This window comes from Alternaria hordeiaustralica (genome assembly GCF_023758085.1).
Source record: "Alternaria hordeiaustralica strain BMP 2776 chromosome Unknown scaffold_1, whole genome shotgun sequence".
Lineage (NCBI taxonomy): Eukaryota > Fungi > Ascomycota > Dothideomycetes > Pleosporales > Pleosporaceae > Alternaria > Alternaria hordeiaustralica.
This window is the reverse complement of record NW_026056773.1, coordinates 3134836-3162807: the sequence shown is the minus strand read 5'-3', so window position 1 is coordinate 3162807 and position 27972 is coordinate 3134836. Positions and strand designations below refer to the sequence as shown.

At 53.4% G+C, this 27972-nt stretch overlaps 8 protein-coding genes and 1 non-coding gene across 9 annotated transcripts; 3 read left to right on the top strand and 6 right to left on the bottom strand.

The window, feature by feature from the left end:
- Positions 1-146: 146 nt before the first annotated feature.
- J4E84_001007 (uncharacterized protein) lies at positions 147-5477 on the top strand (the record flags this gene model as incomplete). Its single annotated transcript, XM_049383641.1, has 2 exons — positions 147-1640; positions 2232-5477. The coding sequence occupies 2 exons, from the start codon at positions 147-149 to the stop codon at positions 5475-5477; spliced, it is 4740 nt and encodes a 1579-aa protein (XP_049249159.1).
- A 3244-nt stretch (positions 5478-8721) lies between these two features.
- Positions 8722-9181, bottom strand: RPS20 (40S ribosomal protein S20; the record flags this gene model as incomplete). Its single annotated transcript, XM_049383640.1, has 3 exons — positions 8722-8816; positions 8872-9073; positions 9128-9181. The coding sequence occupies 3 exons, from the start codon at positions 9179-9181 to the stop codon at positions 8722-8724; spliced, it is 351 nt and encodes a 116-aa protein (XP_049249158.1).
- Positions 9182-9551: 370 nt separating this feature from the next.
- On the top strand, positions 9552-11600 carry J4E84_001005 (uncharacterized protein; the record flags this gene model as incomplete). Its single annotated transcript, XM_049383639.1, has 2 exons — positions 9552-10693; positions 10757-11600. The coding sequence occupies 2 exons, from the start codon at positions 9552-9554 to the stop codon at positions 11598-11600; spliced, it is 1986 nt and encodes a 661-aa protein (XP_049249157.1).
- Positions 11601-11859: 259 nt separating this feature from the next.
- On the bottom strand, positions 11860-12007 carry J4E84_001004. Its single transcript has one exon. It is a non-coding gene; the product is annotated as a tRNA-Asp (tRNA).
- A 718-nt stretch (positions 12008-12725) lies between these two features.
- J4E84_001003 (uncharacterized protein) lies at positions 12726-16929 on the bottom strand (the record flags this gene model as incomplete). The annotated part of the gene is made up of 7 exons (XM_049383638.1): positions 12726-14230; positions 14354-14821; positions 14886-14905; positions 15010-15313; positions 15364-16282; positions 16342-16827; positions 16909-16929. 7 exons carry the CDS (start codon positions 16927-16929, stop codon positions 12726-12728), a joined length of 3723 nt encoding a protein of 1240 aa, XP_049249156.1.
- Positions 16930-17392: 463 nt separating this feature from the next.
- J4E84_001002 (uncharacterized protein) lies at positions 17393-18889 on the bottom strand (the record flags this gene model as incomplete). Its single annotated transcript, XM_049383637.1, has 4 exons — positions 17393-18097; positions 18148-18556; positions 18851-18858; positions 18881-18889. 4 exons carry the CDS (start codon positions 18887-18889, stop codon positions 17393-17395), a joined length of 1131 nt encoding a protein of 376 aa, XP_049249155.1.
- Positions 18890-18976: 87 nt separating this feature from the next.
- Positions 18977-22919, bottom strand: J4E84_001001 (uncharacterized protein; the record flags this gene model as incomplete). The annotated part of the gene is made up of 4 exons (XM_049383636.1): positions 18977-19608; positions 19735-21730; positions 21783-21977; positions 22029-22919. The coding sequence occupies 4 exons, from the start codon at positions 22917-22919 to the stop codon at positions 18977-18979; spliced, it is 3714 nt and encodes a 1237-aa protein (XP_049249154.1).
- A 652-nt stretch (positions 22920-23571) lies between these two features.
- On the bottom strand, positions 23572-25987 carry EGC1 (endo-1,4-beta-glucanase; the record flags this gene model as incomplete). Its single annotated transcript, XM_049383635.1, has 4 exons — positions 23572-24204; positions 24252-24570; positions 24620-25551; positions 25604-25987. 4 exons carry the CDS (start codon positions 25985-25987, stop codon positions 23572-23574), a joined length of 2268 nt encoding a protein of 755 aa, XP_049249153.1.
- A 404-nt stretch (positions 25988-26391) lies between these two features.
- J4E84_000999 (uncharacterized protein) lies at positions 26392-27972 on the top strand (the record flags this gene model as incomplete). The annotated part of the gene is made up of 1 exon (XM_049383634.1): positions 26392-27972. One exon carries the CDS (start codon positions 26392-26394, stop codon positions 27970-27972), a length of 1581 nt encoding a protein of 526 aa, XP_049249152.1.

Below are 27972 nucleotides of genomic sequence, written 5' to 3'. Positions count from 1 at the left end.
GCTTCTTCTTTTTGGTTATACCAATAACTACCACATCTTTTGGCAGCGCCGCAATCAGGAGAGCCACCACCGCAGCAGCTTCGCTCACGCCCTGCGTGCAACCTTTGCTTGCTCTCCTCGCAGCGACTTTCGCAGCCGACGGCAGTATGCCGCTTTTCGATCAGGATCCCAACGGCGGCGGCCGCAACTCGCGAGCCTCCAACGTCTCTGCCATGAGCCGAGCATCAGGTAAACCCGTATCGCGGGCACCCAGTGCAGACCTTCAACCTCTGAACCGCGGCGTCACGTCCATGCTCCGCACCGAGACCGAGATAGGCGACGTTAGCATCGGCCGTCCTAAGTTCGACGACTTGTCTGCCATGAGCAACGCACCACGTCCGCTGCGTTCGCGCGCGACCAGCAGGATGTCGCAAGTTTCTTCCACGTCCAACACTTCCAGTCGGGGCAGCAAGCAGCACTTCCGTTCCTACCCCTCCTCGTCTTCTGCACCGCGCCAGCCAATGCAACACCATGGGCCCGTGTATAATGCCGACACGCTGTCTCCAACGATGATGAACGCCACCGGATCATCGCCTTTCAACAACCGAAGAGACAACCGCGACAGGGACGCGCATCGCTCGCACTCGATGACGAATACCGTACAGCCCCCAGCGTACGGCCTCTCCAGCAACAGGTCTATTCCCAGCTTGCGCCCTCGGCCAGCGTCCCGATCTTCGAACCCAAGCCCATACTATGCACACCCCGCCGGGGGTGGTTCCAGGCAGCCTGTTCCATACTCGCGATCGGTCCAGTCCGCCCTGAGCGACGACAGCGGAGTACACTTCCAAGGGCCGCGGAGCTACGACGGTCAGCGACTGCCCTATGCTGGCCACGCACAAGGCTACGGCAACCCAGGATACACAAATCATACGTATCGGCAGCAGCATGCTGGACAAGGACAAGACCAACGAGGCTTCAACACCCGACAGGGCCCCGGGCAGATGAGGACCAAGAATCCAGCTTCTCGGTCGACGATGAGCCTTGAAGATCCCCCCGTGGAAGACGACGACTTTCCTCCCTACCACGCGGCTTTCGGACAACTCGTGTCTCGCAGGATGACAGGCAACTCCGCCCGCGAGCCTCGTTCAGAAGATCGAAGAGAGCGCAGGCGTCAGGATGAACATCAGCCACCTTTACCAGCCGATCACCGCCAACGGATCGCTGCTGAACAAGCTCGTCTCAAGAGGTCTGCGCCTGCTTCCATGTCCAGTTTTAACACAAACTTGCGTACCGAATCAGAGCCGCCATCGTCCGACATGACAATGCCATCAACTCCGAAAGATGGTAGCTCCATGGAAGTGCACCGAAACCTCGATAGAAACAAGGTCTTCAAAGCCGCCAACCCGAACCGCCTTGTTATTCAGGAAGAGTATCCTTCAGTACCATACTACAACACGAGTGACCAGCTCGGACCTGTGGCGTCTGCGGACCCAGGGACGGATGCTGATCCCGACGGCTTCATAGACCGAAAGATAACCACTGTCGAGCAGTCTCGTCAGGCTGGGGCGACATTGAAGAGTGATTCTTTTTTAGGACAAGAGGCACGACCAATGTCGATGGAGGTCGTGTCTCCCCACCTAGACAACATCGCTACCATTACCGTGAGAACTTGCGAAAAGACCTCGATTCCGATCTCGAACGCGAACGCGAAGCCGAGCGCAAAGCCCGGAAGCATTCGCGAAAGCGACATTGCGGAACTCCCAGCGTCCCCCGTAGCTCACCGCATCACAAGGAATTTGATCCTAAGAGGTCTGGAGGCTTCAACGACGGGCGATATCCAGTCTTCGATGGAGTTAGTAACCTCTTCGGGGCCATCTCCCTCGCTCCCGAGCAAGCCTCCATCTCCGTCAAGAAAGTCCCCCGTTCCAAGGTCTCCGACACAACCCTCAAGGCCAAAGTCTCCAACACTACAATCAAGGCCAAAGTCTCCGATACCACTATCAAGGCCAAAGTCCCCGACACCGCAATCACTGACGAAGTCTCCGACACCGCAGTCGCCGACAAAGTCGCTGACAACACGGTCGCTGACACCAAGGTCGCTGACTCCGGGGCCTCTGCCGCTGTCGAAGACTAATGAGGTCACCCATTCGTGTGATATACCTGTTAAGAAATACTTTGTATCTGATATACCTCGTGGGGCCGTATTGCATTCGGCAGACCGCGGAGAAAACCGCCACAGTATCTTATCGCAGACTGGATCTAGCATCCTCGACTCGTCCACTCTTGAATTCGCAGTCCAGCATTCCATACCAACGGCCAATAGCGGTGGCTTCCAAAACGAGCCCGGTGTCAAAATTCATGCTACCACGAACATGTCTCTCAGTCCTGGTAATAGTACCGGCGATGGTATGTCGGATGTTCTTGCAGGATATCAGGGATCTGATTATAAGAACGAGACCGACGCTTTGGTACGAACCGAGACGGCCAACGAGAGCAGGTATGAGGAGCACACAGATGCTTCAACAGAAAATGACATGAAGCCGCTGCCTCTTGCCCTTCGATCCAGAAGTAGCCACGCACAAGGGTCGTCCGATGAGCTGTCCTTCAAGTCTTGTACCGATCTGCCAGATGTCTCTTCAGGCTTGATACCATTCGAGCCAGGGAAAGAAGACATCAAAGCGTCTTCCACATCCGCCATTGACTTTGCGCCGCAGCGAGATACGGTATCGAAGGAAGCAGACACTCACTCTTTTGCGACTGGTGTGCACCCTATCCGTGCTAGTTTCGCAGCTCCGCCTCGACTCCAAACGTCCAACCTAGGAACGGTGGTCTTGAATCAGGGCAGGACGATTGTGGAGGCACCCTTGTCCAAGCCCTCTTCTGCTATGCTTCGCAAACAGCCTCCTATACCGCGTCGAGAATCCAGCTTTTCTATCGTAGCGAGCAAATTGCGGACTAGCTCCAAGCAGAGCATGAAGCAAGGCTCGATATCGGTATCTGGTTCGTCATCCACGCTGGGCACTACGCACCAGGGGCCAGCGGTACCGCCCCGAGAGTCAAGCACTTCCAAGGAGGCCCAACGTGTGCACGCCGCAGTCTCGTTCTTGATGCGTCCACTACCGTTGCGCTTTGCCAGGTCTCGGAAGTATACTGACCAAGAGGAGCTACCGAAGTCAGATGAGACGGTCACATCTGCTTCCAGTTCGAGTCAAGACACGGACGGCGTTATCAGTCTCAATGAGATGACCAGCTCACCGCCACCCGCCATGGAGGTAAAGAAGACGCCGCAAGCACCGTCGACCAGGCCAAAAGGTGTACCTGTTGCGAAGACGCGAGCTATCAGCTTCGACACTCCGAAAGCTTGCAACCCATCCAAGATGCCCGGTAGTAGCCCGGCTCCTGTTGCGCAACCAATCGACAGCCCGGTTCCTGCGATTTTGGAGCCCTCCTCTGTGTACTCGATCCATGACACCTCCTCAGGCTCATGTGTAGACTCCGCGGATGGACTTCCGGTAGCCCAAGAGCCTGGCCATCGTGACAGCCAGACTACGACACACCTCGATTGGAATGGATATAGGCCTTCCTCCCACGGTGGTGGCCTCCAGCAGGTGTCGCTACGCCCTCTGAGCGGTGTTGGAAATCTTTTGAATTCTTTGGGATCGGGTCCTTTGTCCAACATCCAAGAGAATACTACGACGGACCTCAGATTATCCGGATATAGGTATCCTGGCCCTGCGCGTTATCTGCCTGACCTGAAGGAGGAGTCGCATGAGGACTCGAGCCTCAACACGAGTGCCAGCAATCTGAAGAGCTCGAGTTGCCGCTTTCCGTTCGGCGCGCCGTCGGGGGTCAGGGCTTCGGGAGAGGAACCGATCAACTTCTCGGGAAGGTCGTCTAGAGCGTCGCATCGTCGGAGTGCTGTTGGCAGCAACGTGGGTAGCGCGCTCGGACAGGCACACGGTTTGCCTTCGATGCGGTTTAGTCGGATGAATCTGTTCGATGGTCTGACCGAGGACCTTGGCCTTCGTTACTCAAGGTCAATGGAAGAGGTGCCCAATGCGTCGCAGAGGGTGAGCAGAGGTAGTCCACGGCCTGCATCAGCCGGTGATGTCACGGACCTGCGCCTTTCTCTCGCCGAATTGAATGAAGCAGAGCGCTCAGGGTTGTCAATGCAGCCTACCGCCGTGTTGAACTTGTTCGCGATGCACCGTGCTCGTTCACCGGAGCTCATGGCAGAGATTGAGCGGCTGACTATACCTTCTGTCGGGGGGCTTACCCAGCGCCTCTCAGAGATCTTCCCGTCGTTGAGGGAATACTACAAGTGCGGTGAGCCAGCCGAGTTTCCGATTGAGGAGGAGATGGAGAAGCACGCATTGGAGGAGATCCACGAGATCCATCCGACGCAGAAACGCTCATCTGCTCGACTTCGCCCCATGCGTGGCGTCTCGCACATGGTTGTTATCGAGGACGATCTGTATGATGAGATCACAAGCAAGGAGAGGGGATGTGGCAGTCCAGGCCGTCCCGACGATGGAGTTGGTGTAAACGGCGCTAGCGAGGCAGACTCAAATACAGGCAGCTCCCCCAAGGACGACGACGCACCGAGCACACCAACACACAACAAGACGACTCCGCTCTCAGAGCTGCGAGTCCCATCACCAGCTGTTCTCCGTCCGCGCTCTCACACCGTCGGCCCTCAAGAGCTTCGCATCTCAGGGGAGTCCGCTCTTTCCGTAAGAAGGTCTCTCAGGTCGTTTGTTTCTACGCCCACAGTAACCGAGACGCGTCCCTGGAATTCAGACAAGAATTATCCCTGGGCGACGTCAACAAACCCCGCTATTGACATCTCCCTTCCTCGTCCAGCTGCTGCGAGACACTCTCCTCACCCAGGCCCTTCCCACCTCCGCAACAGACTCTCTGACGCGTCTACCACAAGCTCCTTCTCGACAGCGCAGACAGCCACAGCTTCCCCGTTCGGATCACCGGCCGATAGCACCGCACACGCGCGTCATCACCGCTTCAGCACCTTTGGCCGCAACAGCGACCAGCCACACGCAGTCGGTGAACGCTACCCCACCTCTGCCCTGTCACCTCCTACAGCTATCTTCCGCGACCACCTGTCAGCCTCTGACACTTCTGACGACGAGCACTACGACACCACACGCAAGACTAGGCTCTCGCTCCGCAAGCGCTTTTCGTCAACTCGCAAAGCTACGCTTGACAGCCAATCAAACACTCGAGCTGGTCGAAGCAAGACCAACGCACAAGACCTCGCCTCGCCTGAGTCGACCAAGCAGTCAACCACCTCACTCCTCCAAGATCGTGCCGGTGAAGCTCAAGCTTTCACGTCATCTACCACCGCCAACCGCCATACCTTCCGTGACGCGGAGGGCATGAGAGCAGTTGACTACCGCAAACACCGCATCATCGACCGCCTCAAGACCTGGTGGCACAAGGGCTCGCACCTGATCCGTCAACTTTCAACCCGAAAACACTAAACTAGCACAAGTCTCTCGACTGTCTAGCCACCATGTCTAACACCCCTCCTCAACCCCTCTTCGCCCTCGGACCGAACAACACTATCCGCTACATCGAGCGTCGCGTGTTCCCGAGGGTTCCTCCAGCAAACCCCCCTACCTCACCCCCTGCCCCAACCAACACGCCTGTCAACAGCAACGGCAATGGCAACATCAACGGCAACATCAACGGCAACGGCAACGGCACCGGTTAAGAGAATTTGGTAGTTCTTCATGGTTTCTCTTCACTTTTCACTCTTTTCATGATGCATGTACTATAATATGGGAATGATTCACGGAGATATGACAAACGGTCATCAAAGTTCATAGCTAGCTAAGTAGCACACGATAGTAAAACTGGTTCTATAATTACAGGTTACTTTTGATATGTGATGTTTGTGAGGTCTTGGTAGTCACCTGGATACCTCAACGTCTTGATGTCTGTATATGGTGATGATGCTGAAGTCTGCAAACCTGTTTTTATCGTTGAGACTTACTATTGTATAACGATGCGACAGCCTCCTGGCTCTACTGTAGTACCTGCGATAGGCAGGTACGCAGGGTGATGTGGGCCTTAGGGTCTCTCATGGCATCACGATAAGCCAACACTCAAGGCATTGAAGTTTGACAGGCTACTATTTGGAAACTTCTCTGAACCTCGAGAGTGCGTTGTGGTCTGCAAAGTGAAGTCGGGGTAAAGAGATAAAATGATGTGCGTTGACTGGAATGTCGCTTCCAACGTTATGACGCACTTGCTGAACAAAGAATGTTTGCACGTGCGTGACGACAGAACGTTACACGATGGCCAAGCACAGGCTCATAGCACTGTCTGTGCAAAGGCACAGCTTAGTGATCGGTAAAGTCTGCCGTTTACAAGTACCTACGTATCCTCCGGGCACCTATTCGCCGTTGACATTCGTGCAGCCTTTGATGAGGTTTATGGATACATATCTCCCCCATTTGACACCACTATCCAGATTCTGAGCTCAGGGCGCGCATGAGGTTCGTAGAAGCTTTGAAGATGTCATGGATTGTAGAACCCAGGTGACTCTGAAGCCAGCTGTGAACCTCAGCTGCTCAAGAGGACTCATGAGCCAGTCATGGTTACATGTTGGAGACCTTTGTGCAGTCGCTCGGAGCGTCTTGAAGCGGATGCTCATATAGTCATAACTTTATATGACAGCATGTCAGTGAAGACTCATAGATCAAAACTATAAATTCGGCGCCTTCTCTCCTGCTCCTCACACATCTCTACTTATCAGTCTATCACACTATCCACTCCAGTACCCAGTACCATATATACTTCTATCAAATTCCACCGCCCTTCAAGATGCAAGCACCCGACCAGTATCACAAAGAAGCGTGCTTAAAGCTCATGGACGAAATGGAGGACTGGTTCCCCGACAGTGCCCCTGATTGCTGCATCGCCAACAAAGTGACTAACGTTATCTCTTCCCGCGAACTTGAGATAGCCTTGTTAGCTATGTGGAAGCCAGCGGAACCTTCCCAGCAAGAAGTGTTCCAGGACGTGAACATGCGCAATAACGACCTCTACACTGCTCTGAGACGCCTAGCAAGTGAACTGGGCACGGACAGTGCCGCGAAGGATTGGAGACATAGAGTGGTCTTCTGGTTTGCCAAATGTGAGTCTGGGCTTACATATTCCAGACATGAGTCTAACGCATTTTGTTCCATTTAGTCGATTCAACCGCGCACGTTGCTGAGAATTTGGGATGGGATGATGCACCGGGCGGTACTGATTTCATTATGGTGAATGGTGTATGAAATGCTGCCGGCGCGACTCCCAATAATTCAGGGTAAACTCCTAGAGTTACAAACTGTGTTATACAGTGGTGGTTGTTTGTCACAGGTAGTCGGCATGCGGACCTTAGGGCGGGGTGGATATTTGGTCGATCAGTGTTGCCGTTGATAGTTTGTTGCCAGCTATGAAAACATCAGCAGACTATCGGACTGTCTCCAGCTATCCTGCTCTCTCATCTTTTCCTTGTGCACTACACAATTGTTGTAACCAAACGAACCTTTGTCGTTTTTGTATTGGCCCCGAGCCGGCTTTGGGGATAAGTAGAGAAGCACATGTCGAGCTGTACGACGAGGAGCGTTTTATCAAAGCTCAACTGCGATAGGTTCATCTATCCACAGGCTCACGTGAAGTCTATATATTGGGTCAACTGACCTCCAGTTCCTTGACGCACTCTATGGGAATGTTTGTCTACCTAGTCATGCGTTCACCGCACGCCGTGCTATCGTGAACTTACAGACGACTATATATCCCGCACTTGCTGTGTCCCACTTCTTACGTGTCTACCCAAGTTCAAGATGTCTGTGACCGACCATAACCTAAAAGAATCATGTCACAGTATTATGCGCGACTGGGACATATGGTTCTACGAAGGTTGCGACCCAGCTTTTGTAGAAGCCAGGCCCACCTATCTCGCATCCTCGGAAGACCGCCAGGTCGCCTTGCTAGCCATGTATAAGCCAGACGCCTTTCCTCAAGGCGACGGAGTACATGTAAACATGAGAAGTCCGAAGCTGAAGGACGCTTTAGATGACCTGGCAAGAGAGCATGGTCTAGTAGGTTGTTTAAGACATCCACGACACCAAATCGCGTTTTGGTTTAGCAGATGTGAGTTCAATATGTGCAATTCGAGCGCAAATGACCCAAGCAGAGCTCTAATCTTTTGTTATCCATAGTGGCAGACTTCGAAGCGGGCGATAGGATGGGATGGGACGACTTACCACTCGGCGTTATTCTTCTTGATGGTCTAATTCTACTCGGCCCTCCTGAGAGTGCTGGCTTGTGAAAGGCACAGATGAAGGTTGGGATATCGTCGTTGAGCTAACGAGTGGCGGGTACACGTTTTATACGTAAATGATTTGTGGAACATGCAGACAATAAGACTCCCGTCCGAGAAGGCTGCAACTCTTGTCGGTGGGCTCTTGTCAGTCGGACGTATTGATCGACCATACGGGCGCCTTCTGGCTCTCTAGCTTATGCTTTCTTTGTTCCGTGGACTGCATACAGTGACAGCTGTCATTCCCAGCCCAGGGTAGCCTCTCACGGTTGAAATCACATCCCAATGCAATGCGCAATTATGTCTGAATCATTTCATTTCGTGTATGTCCAGCTTCGAGAGCTGTTTCATAGCCACACGTCTGTTCAGACCGTTGACACTCCTTTATAATCCTTGTGCGGACCAAGCCCTTATGCGGCGATGGTAACCTCAACCTCGACACCGGCCTCGATGTTGATGATGATCTGCTTGACAACCTCGGTGGGAGCGTGGAGGTCGATGAGGCCTAAGTCCGCAGTTAGCTGCTGTCCGGCCGACTGTCTGGAGTGGTATGCACTTACGCTTGTGGATGCGCATCTCGTAGGTGTCCCAGGTCTTGGAACCCTCACCGCAAGGAGTCTTACGGGTGGTGATCTTCAAGTGCTTGGTGGGCAGACGGACGGGGCCCTTGACGCGGAGCTCCTTGTTCTTGGCACGGTCGATGAGCTCCTGGCAGACCTTCTCGAGGCTCTTGACGTTGCGGGAGGTGAGGGTGATGCGGATCTGGAAGCGCAGTCAGTACACAGCCTCGTGCGCATAGAATACACGGCGACGTACCTTGTGGATCTTGGGGCCCTCGCCGAAGTCCTTCTCGCCCTTGTTGTAAGACATCTTGTCGGATTGGAGTGTGGTGTTGTTGTAGGTTCTGAGTTAGATTCCAGTCACGACCTGGATCCTTGATCGCGGTAATGTGATGACTGGGGTGGCGTTAGAATTTGCGACGGCGTTCGAAGTCGTTAAGCTCTTCGCGATGCTCATTTTCGATGTGTGGGCGATGCGCGCCAAGATTGCGGACGCTAGTGCCGTAACTGGTATCGCTCCCTTTTGATCGCTCGGCAGGCGGGCCCATGAGCCATCATGACTGCATGACTGCGGACAAACAACAGAAATTGAACCTTTTAAAGACTCCTCGCGTTCCTTACACAGTGCACTGTACCTCTGAGCTCGGCCCTGGATTTCGTCTTGAACATCACCAACAGAGATGTCGCCACCCCACTTCGCGCCATTCCCAGACGCAAAAGTCAGAAAGAGCATACTGCCCGACGAATGGCAGTTGTACCTGGACTCGTGGGCTTCGCTATCTGAGCTCTATCTGAGATTAGAGGACCAAAAGTTCTCGGAGGCGACCAAAGAGGAGAGCTCTCTCACGCAATTTCTCTTGTCTTTCTTTCATGAACTGGCCCTGGACGATGAGCTAGCATCCAAAGTTGCGTCATTACGGAAGAAGACTTTCTTTTTATTACACAGAATTCTTTCCAAAGAAGACATACCCAATCCCTTGCTCAGCTGGTCTACCCTATCTGACATCTGCCATGCGTATCCCAAGAGCGAGCAGTTCCGTACGCTCTTGCAAGGGTCATGGAAGCGAAAAGGTGCAGCAATTGAGAAGTCGTTGCAGACAGCGAAAACGTCCCTGATCCGGAACTTGGAATCAAAGCGACCGGAGGAGGCCGAAAAGACACTTGATCGAGTCGCACCCCTTCTCAAAGCCTCGTCAGATGCCAGCGTATTCATGCTCACTGGGTCCGACTTCCTTGACTCCCTCCTCTCCGCATACCCACAAGTACCGCAATCAATGCAGAAGAAGCTGGTCACGACTGCATATCTTGGCTTAACAGCCGCATTAGAAGGACCAAAGTCGAATTACTCGTTGCTCTCGGATCATCTGTACAGCCTTAAATCTAGTGAAGAGCAAGACCAGAAGAAGGAGCCCGGGAAGAAGACGCTGGTTGCTGATCTTGTCACCAACACACCACTACTGGAAAAGATCAGAGAGAAGGCTACTGCTCCGGAAGCATCAAGAGTGAAGAATACTGCAGCATCATTGAGCGCATTCCGGCAATCTAGTCTAGCTCGACCAAAGAGGTTGATTCGACGAAAGGTAGACAAGGGTAAAGCAGCAGCGGATCAAGATAGCTATGGCCACGGAGCATTCACCGGCGAGATACACGTTCACCGGATGAGTATGATTAGCCAGATCCAGGATCTCTTTCCAGACCTGGGTGCAGGCTTCATTGTCAAGTGCTTGGATGAGTACAACGACGACATCGAGCAGGTTACCGCACATCTTTTGGAAGATTCGTTACCGCCACACCTTATTGAGGCTGATCGAAGTGAGAAGCTGTAAGTACTTCCTCTTGAGCTTCTGCCACCATAGCTTCAGTCAGACATACTAACGCATGCTAGGCCCACACCGGCGACATCGTCACAGCCTATGCCACCGCCTAGATCAAGCCAACACCTTCCAGAACGGCGCAACGTCTTTGATGACGACGAATTCGACAGGCTTGCAGTTGATACATCGCGATTCCATATTGGCCGCAGAGGTCAGGATTCGACCGCCGATAAGATCTTGTCTGACCGCAGTAAAGCGCCCGCCAAGTCCGCAATCATGGCTGCGCTGGCTGCCTTCGATTCAGACGATGACGAGCGGGATGATACTTACGATGCAGAAGACGTCGGCGCATCTGTCGACACCGCCGCGCACGGACCTGGCGAGGATGCCGACTTGGGTGACAAGAATGAAGAAGCCCTATTCCGCGCTTACACCATGACACCTGAATTGTTTGGCCGCGAGTCAGAGATAAGAAGAGGAGAGGCACGAACAGCCCTCAAGAGCGAGACTGGTATGACCGACGAAGCAATTGAAGGCTGGGCCATCATGATGGGGCGCAATCCTCGCGCGCTGCGGCGGCTCGAAGCGAAGTTTTCCAATTTCCAGGGTCAGCAGCGAGAGCTTCAGTCAACAGCATGGCGAGACAGCCCTGCAGGATCTGGCGACGAAGCCAGTGGTGATGGGCAAGGAGGTCGCGGTGGAAGAGGCGGCGGCGGTAGAGGAAGAGGTAGAGGGCGCGGACGTGGTGGCCCAGGTGGTGGGAGAGGTGGTGCCAGCGTCGCAGGTCCTGCTGACGACAAAGGTACGCAAATATCACGGCAGCGCAAGGAGGCCAACAAGGGTTCAAGTGCGAACCATAATCGGAAGGCTCAACGGGGCAAGAAGATGGCCCGAGCAGGTTTCCCGGCAAGTTGAGGCGACATACTGTTCACTCAGGTCAGGAAGCAACAGTTCATCCTGTGCATTCAGAAATATGTCTACATATCTCAGACGAGGCTGTAGCCGTACCTTCAATGCAAAAAACGTAGTAGCATCATCACAACCTAACGATATCGGGATCAACCACCCTATCGCCCAACCCCGCATCTTTACCCAAAAAGTTACCCAAGCCATGCACCTCTCGCCCCCATCATTCCATCCCCTCTCCCAAAAAAAAAGGCGCGTGGCTAATAAGCTCTCCGACGGGGAATCGACTGTTTGCAAGATTAGGCAAAGCTGAAGACACTCCTGAATAGGCAGTACATACACCCCGGTCTCCCGCGCTTGTAAACACTTCGTGAACATTTGACAAGCGGAAATCATGACCACTAGACCATCGAAGATGTTGCTGTTACCGTCACATGACGTAAGCAGATGGATATGTGTGTTTGTTGAGACAAAGGTCAATTCATGCATGTATATTTCCTGAAATCATGGTTTTGCGAGGGTTTTCCCTTGGGTAGCAAGTATCACGCGGCCAACACCAATGGGCAGGATGCGGGGTAGGCTCGTGGTGCCATGTGGTGAGGGCACCCGGGCTTACCGGATCTCAGTCAGCCAGTCGGGGGGCGCAGGGTTGTGGATGAAATGGCATGGCTGGGTTTTGTGGCTGGGAATTTTAGTTGGCTGATGCCCAGGTGTGGGAAACTTCAAAAACGCGTGCGCGACTGCGCGGCATGCTGGAATCAGACGCAACGACGACATACAAACATCCGGAAATCATGGAAAGCATCGTAGAGCGCTCAAGCGTGTTCTGTGATTTCTCTAACGCGAGAGGCAAACATTTGCCCCTTTAACCGCTTCTGTGCGTGCCAAAACGCTGATTCGCTTAGGTCTTTGGGCGCAGTTTGCGCGCAAGGGGCCTGCGCAGTACTCCCTGAAGGTGTCCTCAGCAACTCCTCACCCATGCATTGCATCGCATCGCATCACACGTTGGACTCATCAAATTAATGGTACCACCGTATATTCAGCGCATCTTTTGCGCGGTATCTTCATGAAGTCGTGATAACCGAGCAGCTCTCCGCCGGAAGGCCGGTACAAGACGTAGCACTACGCCACTACTCAAAGTCGGCGCAAATACCCATTGTTGTACTTCCACAACTGCTCCAAGCACACCGCAGCAGCAACGTACTTCCAGCTCCTCAACGTGCGGTAGTTCTCCCAGCCATCCGTCTCCAGCGCGACCATGAAGCACGCAATGGAGCGCGGCAACGCCTCCGAATCTGCATCGCCATCCCAGTCTCCATCACCCATTACTATATTCTTGATCATGTCGCTGACATCGCGATTGAAGCGTTCTTGAACCTCGAGGTTGGCCTCGCGGACGTAGCGGGATGGTGCACGATCTTTCTTGCCAAGGATGTTACCGCTAAACACCTCAAGCTCGGTAAGACGTGAGCCTCGAGACGGACGGTGTGTGTCCATGATTTCGAACATGTTCTCTTCGTACGCTTCACGGAGTTGTTCTGCGAAATCCCAATGGTGTTCCCATTGTACTCCACGGGTCTCTCGGATCACATATCGCTTGAGCTTCTGTACCAGCGTTTCATCACCCCGGCGATGGTGAGATGTTCGGTAGGCGTTCTTCATCTTATCGAAGAACGTTTTTTCGTCGATCCGCCGATACAGAACTCCTAGGACCTTTGTGCTTGTGTAGTATGAACTCCTTGGTTTCTCAGCATTTAGCACACTCACTTCGTCGAGCTCGTCACCCTCAAGCTCCTCGAGTTCAGCAGCGCCCAAGTCGTTGACGATGAGGTTCGATCCTGGCGCCATGAAGTCAGGGCGAATGTGATCAGAACCTGGCGGTATCTGAGCCATTTTGGCAGGAATCCCAGATTTTCCAAAGTCGACGGCATCGGATGCGAGCTTGGCAAGAAGCAGGCACTCTGCATCTAGAGTGCCAAAAGGAGCCTTATCAGCGCGAATCTTGTGTTTGTTCGAAATTTGTCCCAATCGATCCATGTTCATGTATTCGATAAAGAAGTCAACGATATCGTCGGCAGTTACCGGCCGCCCCAAATCCTTTGCCGGCGTGGATGGGTAGTCGGCGGGTTGATAAACGATTCTCGGAATCAGTCGAGTGTCGTGAATGATGTGGAACAAGTCTCCATCAAGATCACCGCCACTTAGCTTCGAAGGTAGATCCCGCGGACCTTGCTGTGAGAATACGACGCAGTTGTGCAGTGCTCTGAGGGGCGAACCTTCTGGAACATCGACTGCTTTGACGACCTGAATATCGCCTGGATGTAGCGCAGGGGCTCTCGTGATGACTATTCGCTCGCCAACGAGTATGGTTCTCTTCAGTTTGTCGTTCGTATCGTAATCTTGTAGCGGAATGTAGACCTCGCCCTCTTTCAGAATATTCCATTCGTCCATGATGCCATAAAGGAGGTAGCCGTTCTTGATTGGAATACGCGCGCGATATTTGATATCTCTCAGGCTTGACATAGCTGCCACTTCCACGATGTCGGTGAGGAAGCTGTCCGCGTGGAATGATAGACCCATTTCATTCATTCGCCGAAACAGTGACGGGACTCTCGCGAGATCACCCGAGTGGGAGTATTCTAGCAGGCTTGTTAGCACATATGACCATACGTTCGGGAAGCAGTTCATGGCTATGCCGCCGAGTATGAGGAACCAAACATCCTTTCAGGCCGCACAGCATGTGCTAGAAAACCGGGACTTACCGAGAAGGCTGGCTGCATTCAGAGGATGCTCCGTCATGAGTTTCAGTTCTGTGACAGCTTCATCCTGGACCGCCATGAAGTTTTCCGCAGGTATACGTAAATCCTCAAGGATCTTGATGAACTGGTGGTTCAGATATACTCTGAGAGGCTTGTAGGCAGCTCCACAGATTTCCAAATCCCTCCACTCTTCTTTGGCGACGTATTTGGTCATACTCTTTCGGGCGTGCAGTTGATCACCTTGCAATGTCGTATCTAGTGATAGTACGCCCTTCGCACCTCTGAACCGGATCTGTAGCACCGTCGGCCTGAGTGCTCTACGGTCCGGCTGGAAGGCGTTCCAAACTTTTTGGAAGAGGCTCAATGACAAGGTTCCGCAGCCGTCACTGAATGTGCGGTTGTTTCTCGTGACGTCGTCCTTCATTTCGTTTACATAGGCGGTTTTCGAGATTGGCACCGAGAATGTTGTATCTAGATGTCGAGGTACAATGTCAGCACACATCTCACATACGTTTCGTACCGAGTTGAACCCTACCGGAGAACGCCTGCCCTATCCTCGCCGCGCATTTTGCGGCGCAACGAATCTGGGAAAAGTCACCCAAATCGCGAATGCTCAATGAAGTCAGTACAAGTCCCACACGCAAATCATACGTACTTACACATCTCTTGCGCGGACGACAATATCATCTTCCTTGAAAGGAGCCATAAACCAAGCTTCATGAGTACGGAGTGACGCATGGGAAAAGCCGAGAAATTGGAATGTATGTCCGGCGACCGTGATACCCGTTCGAAGTACGCCTCGAAAGCGTTCGTAGACTCTCTCTTGCGATGCCCGTGGGTCATGGAATACCGGCAGCTCGTCCTCATCTGCGAAGAACACGCGCATGAAGAACTGGGCGTGGGTTTTGTACTTCCTCAATATACGATTGGAGACGACCCAGTCAGGGCCGCGTAGCAGGATACCTAAAATATGACTTTAGTGTTGCAAATTGCAGTATTGGAAGTCTACATACCGGTAGGTGTGACCGTAGCCTTGTATGTTAAGGCGAGGTGATTTTGTTTCTTCTGTTTGACGTCCCAGATCCGGGAAAGCTCTTCAAGACGTTGACAACATTCGATGCTTTCATCAAGAATGCGCTTAATGGTCTTGATCATAAAGCTTTTCGCTTCAACAGCTGGTGCAGGCGTTGGTATTCGCTTTCCTCTGCGACTGACTGCGTTTGAAGTAAGATCTGCCGCCTTAACCCCCGGTGTAGGCGTTGGTATCCGCTTCCCAAGGAGACGAACTGCGTTCGCGGTGAGTTCTGCACCATGCTTCTCAGCAGCATTTTGTACTACCGGTATCAGTTCCTTCATCTTCCACGGGGCGATTGTACCCTCTAGCATGAGCGCTGTCAGTTGGTAACGGATATTGAACGTGAAGGTCTGCGGAAAGGATGGTCCATAGTCGCTAAGCATCTTGTTGACGACTGCATACTCGTGTTCAATACTGCCCGTCAAAGCGGTGGGCTCCATGGTCTTCATCCATTTTGTGTTAGGTCCCGCGAAGAAGGGCTTAACAAAGGTCCAAGCAAGATCAACGCTTCGGGTGTCGGAGAAGGCGATCTTGTAGACCATACACAAAGCGGAGTTCATGTCGTGAGATTTACTCAATTTGCATAGTCTTTGTAGCCGAAGAACTGGTTTTGGCGGCTTGATGCCGAGTCTCGACAATGCGGCAGAGATGTCGTTCGGTGCTTGCTCACCGGCATACAAGTGTAGATCATTAGTCGATTGAATGTCGTAGAACTTCGGTGGAGACTTGAGGGTGAATGTTATCGTTCCATGTTGGCCATTGCCGCGAGACGGAACGATGTGCTCTATAGTAGCATAATCAATATCAATCCTGCAATGCCAGTTGAAGGCTTCGGCGGTTTCTGCCCGGAGGTAAATCTGTAGGGGTAAGCATCCGTACTAACATTGACGTGTTCGATGTAGAAGAATATACCTACCACTAGAGCATTCTTGCCGAACGTAATGTAACCTTGCCTTTTGTCCTTGAGTTTCTGGTCAAAGACGAGCTTGCCAAGGTGATCGTAATCCCAGACGCCTGTCATCAGGGTACGGAAAGACAATGTCGACCCTCCCGGACGCTGAAGTTTCGCGATAGGCGTCGGACTTTTGAATCTTTTGGCCTCTTCTATCTCTTGCTTCTCTCTGAGTGACTTGAGTTGGAGCGGATCTTCCCGACGCTTGTTACTTTGGCGAAAGTCGAGCGGCTGATTTCCAAAATAAAGAGGTTGCAGCGCCTGGCGTCGGCCCTGACTACCGCGTATATCCAGAAATCGATTCCCACTGCTAACGCTCGGTACAGTGAGAATGGCGAAGTCATTGTGTTGACTGGAAAACTTTCGAACGTCGAATGCGAACACGTCAACGCTGTGGAGAGCGTCCTGAAGGGTGTAACGTAGGAGGACGTGATTGGCGTCTTTGGGAACCTAATGTTACGGCATCTGGTTAGCGACTGCTTTCCTGTTCGCGCCCAGCGGTTACTAGCTCAGGTATTGCTGTGAGCTTACTTTCGGAATATAGATGTCCATCTTGAACGACGGTGTTACCTCGAAAGGCTGGCTCACCAGACGTGTGAGTGATAAGCTTTATTGGCACTCCGAAGTCGCGCGAATTAAGGCAAAAGAGTAGACAATGTGAGGCAGGAAGCTACAGGTCGCTGCGAGCTCGCTGACTGGGGAAGTGGGGATGGCGCTAAGGGATTGGGCAAGAACAACCCGTCGACGCGTTCTCACGTGCGCGTTGCGGGGTTACCTTTCACCTTTGAATCTGAACCACAGCAGACCGCTGATAACAGGCACGTAATTGTACTGTGCTGCTTAGTCAAACTGCAACCATTGTGGATGTGAGAGAATTCGGCTCTGCTGCCTAGTTCTGTACGACAGTCGCGTAAAAAGGCCCGCATGCGGCGTGTCACCATGCGACAGGTCGCTCTGGAGGAGGGTTCACCAAGACGCATCTCTCCCACAAAAGGCAGCGATCATCCCACGCTCTTCACGACTCATACAGCGCAGCCATCCGCATCTGTACGTATCCCCACGCGGTTACAGGCTCGTACTTCTTCGGCTTCTCTTCATCCCAACAACCTGGCAACGCATCGATAACTGTATCCATATTTGGTGTCGCGAACACAGGAATTGAGTAGCGATCTGGTACTACTATCTCCCTGTCGTTCCGTTTGCCGTCTTCAGTGACCTTTTGAAGGACCGGAGGTAGGCCAACACGATGCACACTGCTTGTCCAACGATCGTTGCTCCATCTCGCCATGAGATCTCCGATGTTGACCAACACATTGTCCTCGATGGGCTCTGCAGCACGGAAAGTACCTGGGTTCGCAGGTTCCTGTACTTCAAGTCCTCCAACGTTGTCCTGGAATAGCAAAGTGAGCGTGCCAAAGTCGGAATGCGCGTTGATCCTGCTGCGCTCATTGTTGCGTAGCTGTTCGGCGTCGATGGAGGGGTAGTGAAGAAGCCGGAGTTGGAAGAGCGACTGCGAATGGGTTGGAGAGAGGCCTGGTGCTGGAACGTTGAGAGCAATGGAGAGAGCGTCGAGGATGCTGTGGATTAGACTGGCGCACTCGACAAAGTACTTCTCCATGAATGCGCGAAAGCCCAGAAGCTTATCTTCTGGAAGCCAGATATTTGGCTGAGCCTCATCTTTCACGTTACCAGACTCGAAGGACTCTTTATAATCAGGCGTCTGCCTCTCATTAATTCAGACCATGGAGAGCGAATATGAATGCAACTAACCTCCCTCAGCTTGTTCAGCTCATTGATATCATAAACCCCTTGACTAACCTTCTCCACTCCAGGCGCCGAGTATCCACGATGATGACTGCCACCCGGCGGATGCGGAGCCAGCATCTTGGTCTCAAGCGGTAGATCGAAGAACTTCTTTGACCAAGCAAAGCACTCCTCCAGCAGCTCCTTCCTCACGCCGTGGTTCTTCAGGTAGACAAAGCCCATACTACGGAATGCATCGTCGATCTCCTTGGCGATCTTCTCCTGATCCTCTGCTTTGCCGTGCAGGAACGCGCCGAAGTCGACGATAGGTATGCCGCTCATCTCGTCGATGGCAAGGATTAGAAAATGAGAAGTGGTTGTGACGGAGAAACGAACAGAGAAAGAGGCAGGTGCTGACTCGCGGGTTGCTTCTATTCTGGGTAGATAGGGAGGAACGGCAAGCACGCAGTAGTACAGCGGCGGGGTCAGGTCATCGGCAATGCGGGGTACGTTCAGTTGTCGCGAGATGCAGTAACGTATCAGCGTGCGTCAGCGCAATGCGTCTGAATTGTGATGTGTTTCTCGATACATGCTTCTCCTATAGGATGCATAGAGTAAAACTGCGGCGAAGACCGTTGCCAAGCACGTGATGCTTCCTCGAAGCTATCACCGAGAACAAGGCCAACACCAACCTTAGAATGCTATGCATACCAGATGTCCCATATCCTACCCTTCGTCCTAGAATGCTTTGGTGATCCACCCGCCCCATGACCATGCTACCATACCCAATGCCCTTTGGTTCCACCGCAAGTCCTTTCGCCATCAAGAATCATACACGCCCGCTTCCCATGGAAGCTTACGACTCTCCGAACATGTCTGCCACACCTGCCAATCCGGGGCTGGTACCTCGGACTATAGTCGGCTGTTGGTCCACACTCATGTACTGCTCCATCATGACAGTCCTGGCCTTGGTCTTCGTCGGTCTCTGGATTTTGCCTTGCTCGTGAATACTGACACCCTTGATACTGCTCATTAGATCGAGTACGATGCTGCGCTGCATACGTTCGTCCGACCTGTTCGCTCCACGGAGCTTTGCCAGACGGCGGTCGACGCGATACGGGTCGCCCATGCCGGGTAGAGACAAAATAATTGAGCGCGGTATATCCTCGTCCAGATGGATAATACCAGCGATGAGTGAGGCGAGTTCCTTTTGGCAGTCCACAAAGTACGGCTCGTGGAGGGACGTGATGGCCGATTTGAGGATATCGTTGCAGAAGTAGTCCCGAATGGGCGACTTCTCCTTGAACCGTGGGAGCAGGGTGCGCAATACGCGAACCATGGTGACAACGGATCTAGTATCGCGATAACGTATTGTTGAGTTGCAGAAGAGGAGGATAGGCTCAAGGACGGCAGGCGTTGAGAGAATGAAGTCGCACATGGGCGGTGCGTTGGCTTCTTTTCGACTGTGTTCATCGTGACGGGCAAATTCTGTGACCAGGTCAGCTTTTAGTCATAAAACACGATCAAGAGACTCGGTACTAGAACCGATACCCGCACGTAGATAGAAGTCGCGAAAGAAACACCACGAAGCACAATAAATAATAGACGACTTACCCTGTCTCGAATCGAGCAGGACAGCGACAAGCGAAACCGCAGCATATGTGAGCTGTCGTAGTATGCTCTCAGTCTTCATCTCGTCTGTCAAGTTGTCGTTCTGCCCCGAATCCGCCACCTGTCGGGCAACCTCGTTCCATTCTCCGGAGATTTTTCGATCCAGCTCTCTGAATAGCCCCTGTATCATGGGTGGCAGGAAATGTGGTCGTAGACGCGCTGGGCAACCTTCAATGAGATGGGTGGATACGGTTAGTAAGACAGATAGATGATGCGCAGTCAGAGCGCCTGCGTGGCCAAACAGGGCTTGACTCAACGGGCCTGGCAGATCTTCTATTCCATAGAAGAAGTCTCGAAATCGCGTTAACGAGTAGAGGATGTAGTACGAGCTCTCCCTAATCTGCCTTACAGTGCCTCGTACCGTCGATGCAAAGCCCTCAAACGTCGACTTGGAGCCACTAACTCTTGCAAAGAAGTCGTCTCGGCTCTCTGTCGATATGCCCGCTTGCCAGAACCGATCAGTCAGTACTCTTCGAATAACCTGCTGTAGTTCTACTGGCAAGTGTGACCAGTTGGCGTCGATATCGTTGAATGCTTGTGCATGGCTCACGAGCTGGAGAAGGTTTGGGAGCAGCACTGGTATGGCCTCTGCCCAGAGTAGCGCAGCAGTCTCGTACGCAGCAGTGCCATCGCGAAGCTTTTCTGTCGATGCTGCCAGTAATGTCTTTGTAAGTCGTAGTGGCAGTTGTTGAGAACGGTCAAGAATTGAGGCCTGCAACGCCTGGCCATCACTAGGCAATTGTTGGTCAGACCAGTCCTGAATGCCGCGGAAGTTGTTCGCAGACAGAAACTCGGGTAATTGGCCCATTCCCAATACGCCACAGAAGGACTGGAATGAAGAGATGGCTTGGGTGAACTCATCGTTGCGCCAAGCATCCTTGACACGGGTGAGCATCTGTCTCATGCGCTCCTCTTGCGTGGCGCGCTCTAATGTTGTACATCTATGTATGATGATGAAAAGGAAAGCGGAGTACGCCATACGTTGGCGTTCGTCAGTCGTAGGATCATTAATCATCTCATTGACCTTGGCCTCTAGTTGCTCGTAGACGTTCATAAAGTCGTCAGCGAATTTCATCGCTAATTTCTGCATCTCAAGACTGCATATGCGCTCGAGGTCTTTCACAGCATCGGAGTACTGTGGATAATTCGTGTCATCGGCTAGCCGTACTGTAAGCATATACTCCAAGAAGGTAAGAGCGAATCCTGGACGGTCGCCAAGGGCTTTTGTTGAGAGAGTTGCCATCAAAGATATTATCTTTCTCGCAACTTCAGGATCTTCGAAATGCGCTTGCAGGATTTGCCTGCCCCACTGCTCGAGCGAGTCTTCCAGGGTATTCCGCGTCCGCTCATCATCTTGCGCGTTTTCGCCTTGCCCTTGCTGCCACTTCATGTACCCCTTGAGTGCAGCTTCGATGACAGTGACCTGCGCATCGACCTGAAGGACTTGTGGAGAGTTCTTTGTGAAGTTTTGGCGCTGGAAAGCAGGCTGATCATGGTATAGGTTCTGGAGCATGTTCGTCGCCTGAGCAAGGATATGCGCCATTGCCTCTACTGGTGTCTTGCGAACCAGGACTTCGATCACGTCTGCACAGAAGCGCCGATAGTTGCCTAGAAAAGCATGACGTTCCGGTACTGTATCAATGTCTTCGTTGAGAAATTGTAACGTAACGTCTTCGGTATCTTCGGGTAAAGATTCGTATCGAATGAGTCGGGCGCAGCACGTCTCAAGTAGCCCGCCAACCATGGAGTTGACGACATCAGAGTCTCGCACGATGCTAGATCGTAACAGCTTGGTCCAACAATGGAGAACGGGTATGGAGACGACGAGACTCGGGTTGCGCATGATATCGTATAGGAAACCGAATATGCCGGTTAGGTCGCTGCCATCTGGTATCGATTGGGGCTTTTGCTCGATGAATAGTCCGAGGCTGTTGGCCAGCTGTCATCATTAGCACGGTGCGACAAGCCTGAAGGATAAGAAAGGGCCTTACTTCTGAGAGTCTCTTGCAGAGCATGTATTTCTGATCATCTATGTCATTCACATCCATATCCGTGAGCGTCCAGTTGTATACTTCTCGCAGGAGTGAAACACTGCCAGGTGTGAACATGGGGCATACAAGCTCCACAAACTCGTCGTCGTGCAGGTGGGTTCGGTTGTAGATCGCTTGGAGGGTCTCGACGGCGGCCTGTTCGTGTTAGCAGCTGTCCATGTGAGTGGATGTAAAGAGTCGACATACAATCTGCATCTCTACGGCTGGGGTAGCCAGCGCCTTGCAGACGGCCTCGATGACCTGTGTTGCAGCGATAGCCTTGGGCATGATCCACGGCATGGCCGCCTTGAGGGCCTGCATAGACTTGATAGCGCTTGTCTTAACAGCTTCCTGGTTCTGGTAGTCCTGACCCAAGCACCAGCCCAAGTTGTCGCATAGTCTCTTCAGCCATCCTTCGTCTCCACACCGCACATCCAGACTCTTCTCGCGTGTAGGAAGCTGGTCTTGTATGACGGCAAGCGGTGTGAAAATCTCGACGCAGGCGCGACCCAGGTCGCTACCTCGAAGGCCGGCCGTAGGGTCTTCGCGATTGAAGACTTCCTCAGAAAGCGTTTCCAGGACGTAGAGCACGACAGCCTGGTGGTGCAGAGAACTTGTCCAGAGCGAGACCAGCAGTTCGTCCATATCCAGCCACTCGGCGCCCCAACTGCGCTTCGCAATTTCCGTCCATAGCTGCGCGACCTTGTTCCTGAGGAACGCGGCATCGTCTTCGGACACGTTTTGTGCCAGCTCGATCGCATAGCCCCGTAACGCTGTGCCTTGGTCCTCTGTGAAGTCCTCCCAGCTGTATTTTATCGAGTGCTCCAGCATAGTGAGGCCATAGTAGCGGAGGGGCGCGGGTTGCGAGCGGTCGAGTGCGAGCGTGTGACCATGTGAGGGCGCTTCCGGGTGCCGTTTCGCTTGCTCGAGGTATTCGGTTGCCTGTCGGCGGGTATCATTCGTGGACGAGGTTGCGTATATGGCCTGCAGCGCTTCTAATATCTGTGAGAGGTCTGAGTCGCCGCTGCCGTTGGACTGTCGGTGTTGCGCTCCACCGCCGCCATTCGTTTGCGGGGCCTGGTCTGCCCCAACGTTCATCGTGCAGAGGGCGTCTCTAGCCTCGGTATACAAAGACGTGAGGTCAAGTGAGTCTGGCGCGAACTGCACGGGGATATTGTAGCAATGTCGTGTGCGTCGTGTTCTGGATTTCGAAGATTCGGGCGGAAGTTGCTGAAAGCGGAAGACGTAGAGGGCAAGGATCGTGGGTAAGGAAGCTTTGGCGCCCGGTGTCTGGGACAGACCAGAGAAGATGGCGGTGTAGCGAGTAAGCCCAGATTCATTGACTCACAGGCCGGGACGTGGTACGCTTTATTTCGAGGGTCCAGCAAGGCAGTCGAGGCCTCTATTCACGTCGCACGTTCCACAGACGCGTTTTGCAGGCTGCAGTCCCAAAGGCACGTCACGTCGACGCGATGTCAGCTGCTTTGCCGCCAGAACTAGACTCGTCGCTTCCGAACTAGTCTATATCCAATACATGTATCGCTATATACAAAATCATAAGTCTATCGTAAATGCTCCCCGAACACCTTGACGAGTACATAAAGTCGTCCAACGCCCATGTTTGCCCAAATGGATCATATGCACAAGAACTGCTGACTGCGTGACCTGAGCATCGCATGATATTGCATCACCGTGCATCGATTGGTCAAACCCCACCACACCAAACCCCGACATCATCAACTTTGCGACATTACATGACAGCGCAAGTCTGCTTTTGGCACTGCTGGAGATATCCCTCATCTTCTTCCGTGCCCAACGCGCTTCCCGCCTTTCGCACGACGCCTTTGACAGTCATGACCTGGTCACCTTCCGCGTGCCACCACCGCAGCGTCTGCTGCAGCGCGCCGTCGGTCTCCTCGGATGTGATGGTCCACTTGCCACCGCTGACCTCGACATTGGTTTGTCCTGACGGAAAGTGGAACTCGGGCAGGTAGCAGACCGTAGGGAAATCTTCCGATGTCGAGCTTGGCGCAGAGAGGGCAAGCTTGAATGTGCAGTTCTTGAGGTCGAACCCGTACGACGAAATGTCTCCATGGACGGCAACGGGGGTGGGACGGATGAAGGCCTCTGCTGCTCGCAGACCCCGAACGTCGTCGTCATCTTTCTTTGAGCTCATTCGTTCTGCGGTGATGGTCTTCTGCAGGTTGGAAGGGTTAATGCTAAGGGTATCGGTCGATTGTGCTCTCGAGAACGTGGGCGAATTCTTATCTAGCGACGCGCGGGAATCGGCCGGCGAGAAGGGGCCTGCAGGAACCGCCTTGTCGTCTACTGAGTAGATGGAGAGGTCCTCTCCGTTCCAGAGATCGCCCCAGTAATGGCAGTTCTGGTCTTTGTCAGCCGTGTCCAATTCTAGACAGAATGCAAACATACATTTGCGACATAGGTCCACAGGGCGAAGCCGTTAGCTTTACTGTCTTCAAGCGCGAAGTGATTGGCATCCAAAGCAGCTATCTGGCTGCTGTAGTTACCTGTCTTGTACGCATACTTGTCGTCCATATCGTATGGGATACCGATCTCGGTGAAGATACAGGGGTGGACACCCGTGTACTCTGTACCTTCGTCTCGGATCGCCTTGAGCTGGTGGGAGAAGCAGTTTCTGATGGCATTCTCGCCAATCTTTATGGCGAACGCTGGCGTGAGATACTTTCCTCGCAACACACCGAATACGTCAACGTTCCATACGCGATTCCTGTGTGATATTAGATGAGATGAGGTGAGAGCAGTATTCTGGAACATACCACTTCTTTGTGATAAGAGTGATGCCGTCGTAGAAATGCGGCGAGAAGATCATGTTGGGGTCATCGTCTTCTGTGCCCTTGACCTTTGGCGGTATCTCCAACACTGGCGGCTGGAAGAACATCAAGGAGTCCGGGAATATGGACTTGACCATCTTGCTGTACGCCCTGTAGTGCGGAAGCCAGTAGTGGTTTGTGAAGTATTCGTAGTCAATCTTGGCCCCATTCTTGGGATCGACTCCGAAGTAGTCCTTCTTCAAGACCGTGTCAGTCGCCGGGTCCCAGACACCGTGTTGCGCCCACAAGCATTCGCCCAACTTCCACCCCGGGTCGCGTTTCCAGCCGTATTTGGTGTCGTCGTAATCTTTCGATAGCCATGCCATAGTGCCCTCGGGGTCCACTAATGCCGAGCCACTCTTGTATGGTCCCAGCCCGCCAAATTCCCAAGTCGATATCTCGCAAGCTCTGCCCGATCCGGTAAGTATCGCCTGCCAAGCCGTCGGCGAGGTGCCCTTCTGGAGTTTTTGTTCGCTTGGGATCTGGGTAATATCTTGGTAGCTGATGAGGCCTCTGTTGGGCTCGTTCATGCTTTCCCACCCAACGATCGGGTTGTGCCACAGGTCGCCTGCTTGATGTATCCGCTTCGCTAGGTGCTCGCATGCCCCGTTGTAGTGGTCTTGGAGATAGTCCTGGATATTCTTTCCGTCTATGATGGCCTTGGGCGCAAAGTCCCTTCCACCAAAGAACAGTGTCCACATGACCTGACATACTAATCGTGTGTAGTTGGTGGTCCAGATCATCTTAGGGAAAGTGGCAGGGTCGGGGTATGTGTTGTGCACGAGGGCGGCTTCGGTGACGGCGAAGTTCTCGGGGTCCAGCCCGCAAGCATAGAGAGTCCACATGGGCGCGCCAGAACCTCCAGAGAATCGTGACCACTATGCGATGCATTAGAGAAGGAGTAACTGAATCTATTGGAATGCTACCTACAACATCCTGGTGAGGATCCATAAAGATGTAGAATCCATACTCTTTTGCCTTTCGTAGGAGAGCAATGGTGTGGTCTATCCACTCCTCGTCGTACTTGCCCGGGCCCGCGTGCTCTATGGCTTCCCACGTGAAGACATAGCGGATGGTGTTGTAGCCCCAACTACGTAATCGCGAGAAGTGTGTCGCGGAGTCTTCTAGCGAAAAGGGTCGGTTGACAAAGGAGACATTGTCGCCGTCGAAGAAGTTGTCTGGGATGTGTGACGGCTGATCTGGCTTCGCAGGAAACTTGGCGTCGGCTGCACAGTTGATACCGTGCAGGGTGACTTCGCGGTTCTGGGGGTCTCGGAATATGCGTCCGTCGATACGCAGCCGAATGGGAGACATTACTGGGGGCAGGCGTGTGGACGGTTACGAGGAGAGTGAATGAGAAGAACAGGGAAAGGTGCGCAAGGCGGGTGCGAAGAGGAGCTATGAGGTATGCGCCTGTCTAGTCCTGATGGCGTAGCGGCGGCGTTCACGGGCATGCATCTGGGCATGTCGTAATCCATGCCTGCCCGCATTAGCGTTCTGGGGGTCGCGGGGGTCAGTGCGTCCCGGCTATCATGCGGCTGGTCGCTGAGGACAAGTTGCAATTGTTCGACAGTGAAAGGCCAAATAAAGCCACGACCCGCTCTTTCCATGAACTGACCGTCGCACCTGCCGTTGCTTCTCTGCGCGGACTATACTCCTGCTTGCTCAACATCCAACCTACCGTCACTCATTCATAGCACTTCCAACCGCATCCCGCCATGATACTCCGACTATCCTCTCTTGCCCTCGGGCTCCTCCCGCTCGCCAGCGCACTCTCCGCCTCGGAAATACCCGCGGATACTCCCGTGTCGCAGCTCATCAAGGACGCCAGCGTCCAACTCGCTACCGGCAACACCCAGGACGCCCTTCTCTACTTCGACATCGCCATCACCCGCGACCCGCGCAACTACCTCACCTACTTCAGACGCGGCGCCGCTTACCTGCAAATCGGCCGAACGGCGCAGGCCCAACATGACTTCGACAAGGTGCTGGAACTGAAGCCTGGCTTCGAGGGCGCATTAGTGCAGAGGGCCAAGATCCGCGCCAGGAAGGCCGACTGGGCGGCGGCGCGCAAAGACTACGAGGCTGCCGGCAAGACCGATGCGATCGCGGAGCTGGAAGAAGCACAGGGCGCTGCCATCATGGCACAGGAGGCGGCAGAGAAGCGCGACTGGGACGCGTGTATCTCGAATGCTGGAACTGCCATCTTAGTCGCAGGAGGAGCATACGACATCCGCAAGACAAGAGCGAGGTGTCGCTTTGAGAAGGGCGAGGTCGCCGAGGGCATCAGCGACCTACAGCATCTCCTCCAGATCAACAAGGGCGATATCCAACCCCATCTCCAGAGCTCCGCTATGGCCTTCTACTCCCTGGGCGAAACCGACAAGGGACTCAAGCACATCGCACAATGTCTCCAGTCAGACCCAGACTCCAAGGTCTGCATGAAACTGCGAAGAAGAGAAAAGACACTCGACAAGGACATCCAAAAAGTGCGCAAGTTCTTCGAGAAGCGCCAGTTCGCCACCGCCTCGAAACTCCTCATCGACCGCGGCGAGGAGGAACCCGGTCTGTTGAAAGAGGTCAAGCAAGACTTCAAGGACTACACCGAACAAGGCTACATCTACGCCAACTCACCCCAAGGTCTCTATCAGACCCTCGTAGAGATGACCTGCGAAGCCTACGTCGAGATGAACAACCTAAAGAAGGGTACACCATACTGTACCGAAGCCCTACAACTCAACCCCGACTCGTTACACGCCCTCCTTCACAAGGCTCAATTCCAGCTCGACGCCGACGAATTCGAAGACTGCGTCCGGACCCTAGAGCACGCGAAAGAGCATCACCAGAACCAGAAGCTCGACGAGCTACACCACAAAGCGCAGACACTGCTCAAGCGCTCGAAGACAAAGGATTACTACAAGGTGCTCGGCGTAACGCGCGACGCAGACGAGCGCGAGATCAAGAAGGCATACCGCAAGCTCACCAAGATGTACCATCCCGACAAGGCCTCGGCCAACAACATGACACCCGAGGATGCGCAGAAGAAGATGTCCCAAGTCAACGAAGCCTACGAAGTCCTCTCCGACCCCGAACTCAAGGAACGTTTCGACCGCGGTGACGACCCCAACAGCAACGAGCAGCAACAAGGCAATCCCTTCCAAGGCTCACCCTTCGGAGGCCAACAATTCATGTTCAGACAAGGTGGAGGTGGTGGCTTCCCTGGTGGCGGCGGTAGCTTCAAGTTCCAGCAGGGCGGCGGCGGATTCCCAGGTGGTTTCCCCGGTGGTTTTGGCTTCTAG